Below are 12,598 nucleotides of genomic sequence, written 5' to 3'. Positions count from 1 at the left end.
TCCTCATCAGCGCGCAGCCCCGAAACCCCTCTCGGGAACAGGCACCTCACAACTTGAGCCTTCTCGGGGAAATACCCTCCCTGCCTTTTCATTCCGCATGGAGGCGTTTCCTGTACGGGCTGCTCCTGCACACTCTCCACTTTGCCATCTTCGTCTGCCATCCGGACACGCCTTGGCGTGGCGTCTTTGCGACCGGCGGAGGCGGAGGTTCCCAATGGAGGGCTCTCTATGCGGGAGTCCTCCCTTGTTCCATCGGGGACTTGGCCTGGAGGGTGTTGCATGGAGCAGTCCCATGCAATATGATTTTAAACAGGTTCACGGACTCCCAGGCCGCCTGCATTTTCTGCGGCCTGGAGGAGTCCGTTTTTCACATTTATACAGAGTGTGAGAGGTTGCAGCCCCTCTTTCATTACTTGAAGTGGCTGCTCCTCGATTTTTGGTTGCACTTCAGTCCCACGCTCTTGATCTATGGTCACCCGGTGCGGAGGGGAGCGGGCAGGTAGGAGGACCTCCTCGTAGGACTGCTCCTGGGTCTGGTAAAAAAAGCCATTAATTGGTCCAGGCAGCGGGTGGTCGAGGGGGTCGTCCAGCCAGATTGCCTGCCTCTATTCTGCGGCCATGTTCGCGCCCGGGTGGCCCTGGAGATGGAGCACGCGGTGTCCGCTGGCACGCTTGAGTATTTCCGCGACCGGTGGGCGCCGCGGGGACTGCAGTGCATCATCAATCCGGACAATATAATTTTAATTTGGTTTGTTTAAGTTCCATTTGAAGTTTGTTTAATTTACAGATAAATTGTTTTTGGTCCAATCAAAAGAGTACACTGGCTGCCATGTGACCGGGGTTACATTGACTGCCATGTGATTGGGGTTACATTGACTGCCATGTGACTCTGGATTTGTTGTGTCATGTGTTACCTACAGTGCCTCACCCTCAGTGTGTGAGTGAAGAGATGACTGCGGCAATGTAGACAATGGAGTTTAGTAATTAATCCATAGACAGGAGAAGTGTGTTATCTGACTGAGTTTATTCAGCACATTGCAGTGTACAGTCAGGACAAGCTTTGTTTCAACAATTCAAATCACACACTTTAAGCAAAAGCCAGTAATTATAATAATTAGACTCAAAGAGTGCAAGATATCAGAGTGGAATCAGTGAGTGTTCCTGTTACAGAGGGACCTTCAACATTACACACTGAGTGACAGAGATCAGATTATTACAGGTCTATTGATCAGAAATGAAAGCTCCATCATTGTATTAGTGAGTTATTGCAATACATGCTCATTGCTTACACAACCATGAGACACTGTATTGTATAATGTTCAGTTTTATCTGCAGTTAGGACAATCTCCTTTGTCCATTTTAATATCTTTATATCTTCCCTCAGCCACTCCACTCGTCATAAATTTCAGCAGGTTTGGAAAGTCTTTGAGATTGATGGGGTTAAAACACATCAACTGGAGCAGTGCAAACGTGACCTGATCCAATTACTGTATCTAGTTATCTGGCAGAACACCATCCCGGAGAAGGAATCATCCAGGTTTAGAACAAACCCTGCAGCTCCAGACTAACCCAGACCGTGCTCCGAGCTTTATAAATCACCCGCAGACACGTTCTCCATCAGACTGTCCCACTGTGGGGTCAGACTAACCCAGACCGTGCTCCGAGCTTTATAACTCACCCGCAGACACGTTCTCCATCAAACTGTCCCACTGTGTGTCAGACCATCCCAGACTGTGCTCCGAGCTTTATAAACCACCCACAGACACATTCTCCATCAGACTGTCCCACTGTGGGGTCAGACTAACCCAGACTGTGCTCCGAGCTTCATAACCCACCCACAGACACGTTCTCCATCATCTATCTGTATCTCTTACTGTCTTTCTTAGAGTTTTTTGAGGTTTTAACTAGCAGGGTAGATAATGGAGAACCAGTGGATGTAGTATATTTGGATTTCAGAAGGCTTCCCAAAAGATGCCACACAGGAGGTTGTTACACAAGATTAGTGCTCAGGAAATTAGGGGTAATGGAGAGAGGATTGGTTAATGGACAGAAAACAGAATATGAATAAATGGGCCATTTGCGGGATGGCAGGCTGTAACTAATGGAGTGCCGCAAGGATCAGTGCTTGGGCCTCAGCTATTTACAATCTACATCAATGACTTTGATGAGGGGATCAAGTATAAAATATCCACGTTTGCTGACAATAAAAAATAGATGGGACAGTGAGCTGTGAGGAGGACACAAAGAGGCTGCAAAGGGATCTAGACCGGTTAAGTGATTGGGCAAGAAGGTAGCAGAGGGAGTATAATGTGGGGAAGTGTGAAATTATCCACTTTGGTAGGAAGAATGGAAGAGCAGAATATTTTTTTAAAGGTGAGAGACTAGTAAATGGTGGTATTCAGAGGGACCTGGGTGACCTTGTACACAAATCACAGGAAGTCAGCCTGCAGGTACAGCAAGAAATTAGGAAGGCAAATGGCATGTTAGCTTTTATTGTCAGTGGGTTGCAGTATAAGAGTTAGGAAGTCTTGCTGCAATTATACAGGGCCCTGGTGAGACCACACCTGGAGTACTGGGCACAGTTTTGGTCTCCTTACCTAAGGAAGGATTTACTTGCCACAGAGGAGGTGCAACAAAGGTTCACTGGATTGATTCCTGGGATGAGAGGGATGATGTATAAGGGGAGATTGGGCCTATACTCTCTGGAGTTTAGAAGAATGAGAGGTGATCTCATTTAAACATATACAATTCTTACAGGGCTTGAGAGGGTGGATGCTGAGAGGCTGTTTCCCCCGCTGGAGAGTCTAGAACGAGGGGCCTAGTCTCAGGATAAGGGGTGGGCCATTTAAGACCTGAGATGAGGAGGAATTCCTTCATTGAGTTGTGAATTTTTGGAATTCTCTGCCCCAGAGGGCTGTGGGGACTCAGTCATTGAGTATATTCAAGACTGAGATCGATGGAGTTCAGGGCACGAAGAGAATCAAGGGATGTGGGGATCGGGCGGGAAGGTGGAGTTGAGGTGAATGATCAGCCATGATCTTATTGAATAGCGGAGCAGGCTCGAGGGGCCGTATGACCTACTCCTGCTCCTATTTCGCATCTTATATTTTTATTTCAGTCCAATATTTAACAGGGAGGGAAGGTGCTGGGAAGGGATTGTGGATGAATTGTAAGATAGTGTGGGGCTTTCTAGTGGAGCTTTGTCATTTAGCAGTGATGGACTCTCTGAGCTCTGTCTGTTGTCTATATTCTCTACACTGGCTGATGGTTCCACTAAATGAGAACCGGGACTGGTTCATGACAAACGGACCCAACTGAAGGCCCAATCCCCGAGTGTGTGAGCAGCACATCTGTCACTGAGAATCATTGCCCAATCTGTCCCCTTGCTCCCTGCTGAATGAGGCGGCTCACGTGGGGCGGCCTGCAGTAGGCTCCGTGTGCCCATTCATTCCGTGTGATCCCTGACAGGTCTCCTTGCTCTGTACCTCAGCTCGGGCTGTTCACACACTGGACCCAGCTGGCCCAACACACTGGAGCCGCCTGCCGCCCCTCACAGTTCCAGACCATGGCTTCTGGAGGGAGAGACTGAGCTGGTTTCTGATTGGATTTCATTGGCTGCTCCGTTTTCAGTACAGGTGGGTTCAGTATCAGAATCAGGTTAATTTGTATTAATTCATTAGAAGTAGAACAGATGGTGTATTGTATCCAAAAATCAAAAGCACACATTCCCCCGCGAACAGCAGCATGGACTCGAGGGAAGAGGGACTGGGAAGACCAGCAGGAGGGTCATGTAGAGTGGACACACAGGGTGACTCCACTATAGTTTTCCCAGAAATGGCAACTGCTGGGTAAGTTCCAGAATCCCCACAGCCCCTTTAAGCGTCTCACCGTGTGTACAACATGGCCAGAGGGGAGGTTATGGTACACGTGTTTAGCAACTTCCCTTGCATCACGCCAGCCATCCTTTCCATCCATTAACTGCCGAATGAGCCCTTCATTAATTGGGGCTGGATCAATGGCATAGGAGACAACAGCATTAACACCATTGTGTCGGAAAAAGCTAAACCAATGATAACCAATTACACAGTGATTGTCGAACCCACCGACAGGATCATAGACCCGCACAGACCATTTAACCCAGTCATATTTCTCCTTTAAAAAGTCTCCTATGTAAGATACACATTCCTGGTTATCTCTCCCACCCTTTTCACTTATCATTCTTTTAACATCTATTTCTGCCTGCTCTGCAAACTCCTTTATGCACCGATCTATCATGGATGTCATTTTACTCTCAACATTGGCCATTTTCTCATTCCATTCTCTCGTTAACGCCTCTACATCAGTCCCGGTGATGGCAGCGTGACCCATCAGGGCGATCAGGCCAATACAGAAGAGCTCCTTCAGACGGCAGCAGAGACCTTCCATGAGGCGCCGATTCTTGTGGTCATAATCCATGGCGGTTTCCAGGATGGGTTTACCAAAGATGGCAGAATATCCCATCACAGCACCAAAGAGAGTGTGAAGATTCTGGTCACCTTTAGTCACGTCGAAGTGAGTCAGGAACTCTTCTTTCTCCTTCTCCCGGAACTCTGGCACTGCATTGAGGATCTCCATGTACTTCCTGAACTGGTTTTTCAGGTTCTCTTCAATGTTGAAATATTGAATTTCAGTCGTGCTATTCGCTATCTCGGTAATCACATCCTTAATCTGATCTGAAATGATATCTAGCTGGTTCCTGACTATCTGGAACTGCTCCTTCATATATGTCATCTCCTCACTGTCCACATTGCCTAAAGCAAGTTTAAGAATTGCTGCGGCCACTCCAATAACAGCACCCACTGCTCCAGCTGCAGCACCCACTGTTCCTAAACCGCTAACTGCTGACAAGGCAGCTTGCACAGCAGCCGCGGCCTCGACAAGCTCGGCGGTGCATTGTGCCAGTTCCAAAGCATCTTCAGCAGTGTCAGCCATATTGGGGATCCCAGCACCGTGTGTGGTTGATTGATTCCTTCAGTAGTCCCTGAAAAGAAAGCAACAACATTTGATTTATGAATCTACATGTTATTAGGGGGAGTTCTGTGCTCACAGCCCACATCCATGTGTTTCTAGGGAAGTTGGTAAGATGACCCAGCGAGTGTAGTCGGGGATTTTGTACTTGGTGTCTCTCCACAGTGAATACATTCCGGCTCTTGTCTCCCTTCCTTATAGCAGAGATGTGCATCGGAGCTTTTAGTATCGAGCACTTTTCCTTTATACGGCGCATGGCAAAGTCAGCCGTTTAACAGACAGGTTCCTGTTTGAGATCCGCTGACTCGCCACAGACCCAGACTAAACCTTGTGACTAACCCAAGGCTGTACAGATGTCTTGATAGCAAAATACTGCAGATGCTGGAAATCCAAAATAACAACAGAAAATGCTGGAAAAACCCAGCAGGCCAGGCAACATCCGTGGAGAGAAAATAGAGTCAATGTTTCGAGTCAAACCCTTTGTCGAGACTGGAGAGGCACAGGAAATGAAATAGATTAAAAGGCCAGGCTGGGTGAGAGCAAAAGAGAAGTGAAGAGACATTAAGAGGTATTCAAAACGAGACAAGATGGTGATAGGACTAGTGGAGACAAAAGACGGCTCCAGATTAGGTGTGGAATGTGCTGGCAGAATGGGAGACAGCTGCCATGTGGGAGAGAGAAAAAAAGGAAAGGTGGGGTGGGGGGGAAGGGCCAAGACAAAGGTGTGGATAAAAAATAAGCAAAAATGTAATGGGGGGGCTGAGGTTATGATCTGAAATTGCTGAACTCGATATTGAGTCCGGAAGGCTGTAAAGTGCCTAATTGGAAGATGAGGTGCTGTTCCTCGAGTTTAAGTTGAGCTTCTGTGGAACAACACAAGAGCCTGAGTACAGTGACGTTTGAGTGGGAATGGAGCGGTGAATTAAAATGACAGGCGACTGGAAGCTCGGGGTCATCCTTACGGACTGAACGGAGGTGTTCTGCAAAGCGATCACCCAATCTGCGTTTGGTCTCCCCAATGTAGAGGAGACCACATCGTGAGCAGCGAATACAGTATACTAAATTGCAAGAAGTACAAGTAAATCGCTGTTTCACCTGGAAGGGGTGTTTGTGGCCCTGGACAGTGGGAAGGGGAGAGGTGTAAGGGCATGTGTTGCATCTCCTGCGCTTGCACGGGAAGGTGTCAGGGGAAGGGATGCTGGGGGTGATAGAGGAGTGGACTAGGGTTTCTCAGAGGGAGCAGTCCCTACAGAATGTTGGGAGGGGAGGGAAGGGGAAGATGCATTTGGTGGTGGGATCACGTTGGAAGTGGTGGAAATGGCGGTGGATGATCCGTTGAATGTGGAGGCTGGTGGGGTGAAAGGTGAGGAAAGGAGGGGCATGGGTGAGGGCAGAAGTGCGGGAGATAGAATGGACACAGTCGAGGGCCGTGTCAACACGGTGGAGGGGAATCCTCGGTTGTGGAAAAAGGAAGACATGTCGGAAGCACTGGTGTGGAACGTGGCATCATCGGAGCAGATGCGGCGGAGACTTCTCTGTCTCCATCTCTGGGGATTGGTTATTGACCAACATTCCCTACAAGCCCACTGACTCCCACACTGGACTACACTTCCTCCCACCCCGCTTCCTGTAAGGACTCTATTTCATTCTCCCAGATTCTCCATCTCCGCCGCATCTGTACAGATGTCTTTATCAGTCACCCTCAGCCCTGGCCAACTAGCCTGAATCTCGTCACCCTCTGGTGTTCATCTAATTTGTCAAATGTTTATTTGGGAGGAGGCCGCGGCCCTGGGCGAGACCGGAGCGTAACAGAGCGGGAGAGGCAGCAACCCTGGGCGAGACCAGAGCAGAACAGAGCGAGAGAGGCAGCGGCCCTGGGCGAGACCAGAGTAGAACAGAGCGACAGAGGCAGCGGCCCTGGGCGAGACCAGAGTGGAACAGAGTGAGAGAGGCAGCGGCCCTGGGTGAGACCAGAGCGCAACAGAGCGAGAGAGGCAGCGGGCCTGGGCGAGACCAGAGCAGAACTGAGCGAGAGAGGCCGCGGCCCTGGGCGAGACCAGTGCGGAACAGAGCGAGAGAGGCAGCGGCCCTGGGCGAGACCAGAGTGGAACAGAGCGAGAGAGGCAGCAGCCCTGGGTGAGACCAGAGCGGAACAGAGTGAGAGAGGCAGCAGCCCTGGGTGAGACCAGAGCGTAGCAGAGCGAGAGAGGCAGCAGCCCTGGGTGAAACCAGAGCAGAGCGAGAGAGCAAGCGGCCCTGGGCGAGACCAGAGTGGAACAGAGCGAGAGAGGCAGCGGCCCTGGGCGAGACCAGAGCAAGAGAGGCAGCAACTCAACAGAGGCAGAATCCGAAAGAGTGACGTCAGTAGAAAAAGTGACGTCAGCACAAGGGAAGGAGGTGATTGGCGAGTAGCTGCTGAGTGTGTTTTGTTAATTTTTAAGTTTATTTCTGCTATGTTAGTTCTCAGTCTATTAAATAGAGGCATGGCAGGGCACCTCCGTCCCATGGAGTGCACATCCTGTGCCATGTGGGATGACCTGGATGCTTCGCGTAGCCTGGGCAACCACATGCAGGAAGTGTCACCAGCTGCAGGAAAGAGTGGAAGAGCAATAGTGATAGGGGATTCAATAGGGGAGCAGACAGGCATTTCTGCAGCTGTAGACATGACTCCAGGATGATCTGTTGTCTCCCTGGTGCCAGGGTCAAGGATGTCACTGAACGGCTGCAGGACACTATTGAGGGGCCAGAGGTTGTTGTCCATATCGGTGCCAATGACATAGGCAGAAATAGGGATGAGCTCCTGCAGGCAGAGTTTAAGGAGCTAGGAGAGAGATTAAAGAGCAGGACCTCAAAGGTAGTAATCTCCGGATTACTCCCGGTGCCACGTGCTAGTGAGTACAGGAATAGAAGGATAGAACAGATGAATGCGTGGCTGGGGAGATGGTGCAGGAGGGAGGTTCTTTACATTCCTGTGGCATTGGGATAATTTCTGGGGAAGGTGGGACCTGTGCAAGCCAGACAGGTTAAATTTCAACAGAGTTGGGATCAATATTCTCGTGGGAGGTTTGTTCGTGCTGTTGGGGAGGATTTAAATTAGCTTGGCAGAGGGATAGGCACCAGCATATTGGAGTAGAAAAGAAGAATAAGGTGCATAAAAGAGTGAGTGTGTTGGATAGTACTAGGGAAGATAGTACTAGAGGCGGAGGAAGTACCAGATTAGTTAGGTACAGACTAAGAAAAACTACAAAAAATTAAATAATGGGTTTAGAATGCATGTACGTAAACAAACAGTTTGGTGACTAAGGTTGGTGAGCTACAAGCACAATTAGCCATGTGGCAATATGATGTTGTGGCAATAACAGAAACGTGCCTTAAAAACGGTGAGGACTGGGCACTTAATATTCAAGGGTACAAGGTGTTCAGAAAAGATAGGGAAGGAAAAAAGGGAGGTGGGGTGGCAGTGCTGATTAAGGAAGACATTGTAGTGTTGGAAACGGAGGATGTTCTTGCAGGGACAAGGACAGAATCCATTTGGTTAGAGTTGAGGAGCAAAAAGGGTATGATCACGCTATTGGGGGTATTCTATTGGCCTCCAAATAGTGAGAGGGAGGTAGAGGAGAAAATCTGCTGGAAAATCGCAGAGATATGCAAGATCTATAGAGTGGTGATATTGGGGGACTTTAATTACCCAAATATTGATTGGGATAATGCTAAGGTAAAGGGAAAGGAGGAGGAGGAATTTCTGAAATGTGTTCAGGAGAATTTCCTTGACCAATATGTTCTTGGCCCAACTAGGAAGAAGGCATTGCTGGATCTGGTGTTGGGGAATGAGGTGAGCCAGGTTGACCAAGTGTCTGTGGGAGAACACTTTGGTACGAGTGATCATTGTATCATAAGATTTAGATTAGCAATGGAGAGGAGCAAGGAACAATCTAGAGTGGAACTTCTAAACTGGAATAGGGCTAACTTCAATGGGATGTGAAAGGATCTAGCCAGGGTAAAATGGAACCAAAGACTGATACGGAACAATGGGTGATTTTGTTAGGAGGAGATATTTCAAGTACAGCTTAGGTACATTCCAACAATAGGGAAGGGTAAGGAAACCAAAGCGAGGGCTCCTTGGATGATGAGGGAGATAGAGAAGATGATGAAACAAAAAATGAGGATGTATGATGCATGTCAGGTCAATTCTTCAAGGGAGAACCAGACCAAATACAATAAATTGAGAGTGGATGTGAAGATGAAAATAAGATTGGCAAAGTGAGAATATGAGAGTAGAATGGCGGTTAACATATAAGGGAACCCAAAAATCTTCCACTGGCATGTAAACAGTAAGTGGGTAGTAAGAGGCAGGGTGGGGCCTATTAGGGACAAAGAAGGTGATATATGCTTAGAGGCGCAGGGCAAAGCTAGAATACTCAATGAGTACATTGTATCAGAGTTTACTCCAGAGATGGATGTGGACAAAATATCGTTAGAAGTGGAAAAGGTAGAAGCAATGGAAGGGGTGAAAATTGATAGGCAGGATATACTAGAAAGGCTGGGTATGATTAGAGTGGATAAGTCGCCTGGTCCAGATGGCTTGCATCCCAGGTTGCTAAGGGAATTGGGGGAGGAGATAGCAGAAGGGCTTGCCATAATTTTCCAATCTTCCCTAGATGTGGGGGAGGTACCTGAGGATTGGGAAGTGGCAAATGTGACACCATTGTTCAAGAAAGGGTGTAAGGACAATCCTAGTAACTACAGACCGGTCAGTTTAACATCAGTGATGGGTAAAGTTTTAGAAACAATAATCAAGGAAAAAATTAACGGGCACTTGGAGAGGTTTAAACTAATTAAGGAGAACCAACATGGATTTGTAAAAGGCAGATTGTGTCAACTAATCTAATTGAAATTTTTGATAAAATAACAGAGGATTGATGAAGGGAATGCAATGGATGTTGGCTACATGGATTTTCGGAAGGCGTTTGACAATGTACCACATAAAAGGCTGGTTTACAAAATTGAGGCTCATGGAATAGGTGGGTCAGTGGCAGCTTGGATATGGAATTGGCTTAAGGACGCAGCGAATGGTGATGACCTGGAATTCGCTGCCGACGGAAGTGGTGGAAGCGGAGACGCAATGTTTTCAATGGGAGCCTGGATAGGCACTTGGGCAAAATTAACTTGCAGGGCTCCGGGGATAGAGCGGGGGAACGGGACTGACTGGTTTGCTCCACAGAGAGCCGGCACGGACACTTCTGTGACATAATGGACTCTTTCTGAGCCGTATGACTCGATGCCTCTTCAAGACAACCACTTACAGCTGACTGAGGGTTAACTGCCACTGACAGGCAGCTTCTGTTAACCAGTTTTTAAAGTTCTAAAACAAAAACTTAAACTAAATTACACTTTTTACAGCTTCTACTTGCCCAATACTTCACAGAATCACAGAAACCCCACAGTGCAAATAGAGGCCATTTCGGCCCATCGAGCCTGCACCGACACATATCCCACCCGATCCCCGTAACCCCCACACCAACACATATCCCACCCTATCCCCGTAACCCCACATATTTAATCCCCCTAACACTAAGGGTCAATTTTCATAGCCAATCATCCTTTCCAGAAATTCCCACTCTATCCAAATTTCCAAACAAAACACTCTGTCTAATCTAACTCTGGGCTCTGCAGCAATGTTTATCTAATACACTAGGCACCTTGCCCAATTTACAAGTGATGACTCAGCTCCCTGCTCCTGGAGATTAGTGCCTAATCAAGACCAGCACTTACAGCTGACCGTTAACTGCCACTGACAGGCAGCTTCTGTTAACCACAGTTTTTAAAGTTTTAGGTTAAAAACAGGATCTTAAACTAACTTTCACTTTTTACAGCTTCTACTGCCCCAATACTGTGAGCCTCGCTGTCCTATTCTCAGGCTTGTATTTTGTTTTGACCCATGAATTACAAGGGAAATAATTAATGAATCACCCAAAAACTCTTAAATTAAAGAAGGTCGTTTGTTAAAGGAAAAGAGAAAAGAAAACAAAAACACTTCGAGATTTAAATGGCAATTCAATGCCCTTCTTACTCTACTAATGTGCACAATTAAAGATGCTCTAGCAATACAATGCCCAAATATGTTGTAAGTAAATGTTCATACAATCACCCCGGAGTGGCCAGCTCCTGTTGATTGCAGCTCTCTCCTTCTGACGCTCGGTCGGGATTGTTTCTTATTGACGTACTAATCAGCAGTCTCCGAGCTCAGAGGGAGGGAGAGAGGTATAAAGTCATCGAAGTGTGATGTCACCAGAAAGCAAGTAAGTGATTGGTGAGTTTTTCTCTCTTTTTAAACTTTAACTCTGTAGTTTATAGTTGCTAAGGTCTCTGTGGTGTAGCAGGGACTGTTGGTAAACCATTTAACTGTAGTGTAATTGGTGGGATTGATTTGATTTAACTTAATTTCAATTAATTAAAGGGTAAGTAATGGCAGGAGAGCCCGGCTGCGTGGTATGCTCCTCCTGCGATATGTGAGAACTCAGGGACACTTCCTGTGTACCTGACAACTATATGTGCAGGAAGTGTATCCAGCTGAAGCTACTGACAGACCGCATTGTGGTGCTGGAGCCGCGATTGGATGCATACTGGAGTGTTTGCGATGCTGAGGACATCGTGAATAGCATTTTTAGGGAGTTGGATACACCACAGGTAGAGCTTGGACAGGCAGAAAGGGAAGGGGTGACCAACAGGCAGAGTACTAGGCGCAGGCAGGTAGTGCAGGGGTCCCCTGTGGATATCCCCCTCTCAAACAGATACACCACTTTGAGTAATGTTGGGGGGGATGGGTTATCAGAGGAAGGCAGCAGCAGCCAACTTCCTGGCACCAGGGGTGACTCTGCTGCACAGGACGGGAGGAAAAAGAGGGGTAGAGCTATAGTAATAGGGGATTCTATTGTAAGGGGAATAGATAGGCATTTCTGCGGCCGCAAACGAGACTCCAAGATGGTGTGTTGCCTCCCTGGTGCAAGGGTCAAGGATGTCTCAGAGCGGCTGCAGAACGTTTTGGAAGGGGAGGGTGAACAGCCAGTTGTCATGGTGCATATAGGTACCAACGATATAGGTAAAAAATGGGATGAGGTCCTAAAAGCTGAATATAGGGAGTTAGGAGGTAAATTAAAAGATAGGATCACGAAGGTAGTAATCTCAGGATTGCTACCAGTGCCACGTGCTAATCAGTAGAAATAGGATATTTCAGATGAATACATGGCTAGAGGAATGGTGCGAGGGGGAGGGATTGAAATTCCTGGGATATTGGAACCAGTTCTGGGGGAGGTGGGACCAGTTCAAACTGGACGGTTTGCACCTGGGCAGGGCCGGGACCGATGTCCTAGGGTGAATGTTTGCTAGTGCGCTGGGGGAGGGTTTAAACTAAAATGGCAGGGGGTTGGGAACCTGAACAGGGGGACAGAGCAAAGGGAAACAAGGATTAAAGCAAAAGATAGGAAGGAGAAAAACAAAAGTGGCAGTTAGAGAAATCAGGGCCCAGAAATTCAGTTTGGGCCCGCCAGCTGGTTTGCGCCCAAAAGTTAGCGCTGAGCGCGGAGCCAGTTGC

At 47.9% G+C, this 12,598-nt stretch overlaps 1 protein-coding gene across 1 annotated transcript; it reads right to left on the bottom strand.

The window, feature by feature from the left end:
• Nucleotides 1-1,005: 1,005 nt before the first annotated feature.
• LOC147101989 (uncharacterized) lies at nt 1,006-11,272 on the bottom strand. Its single transcript, XM_085964127.1, has 2 exons — nt 11,150-11,272; nt 1,006-5,020 (listed from the first exon to the last, which is right to left on the bottom strand). Exon 2 carries the CDS (start codon nt 4,969-4,971, stop codon nt 3,787-3,789), a length of 1,185 nt encoding a protein of 394 aa, XP_085820253.1. The 5' UTR covers nt 4,972-5,020; nt 11,150-11,272; the 3' UTR covers nt 1,006-3,786.
• Nucleotides 11,273-12,598: the final 1,326 nt, after the last annotated feature.

Source organism: Somniosus microcephalus, chromosome 22 (assembly GCF_052327205.1).
Source record: "Somniosus microcephalus isolate GS21.2 chromosome 22, FLI_Smic_1.0, whole genome shotgun sequence".
Taxonomy (NCBI): domain Eukaryota; kingdom Metazoa; phylum Chordata; class Chondrichthyes; order Squaliformes; family Somniosidae; genus Somniosus; species Somniosus microcephalus.
This window is presented reverse-complemented; position numbering and strand designations above follow the sequence as displayed.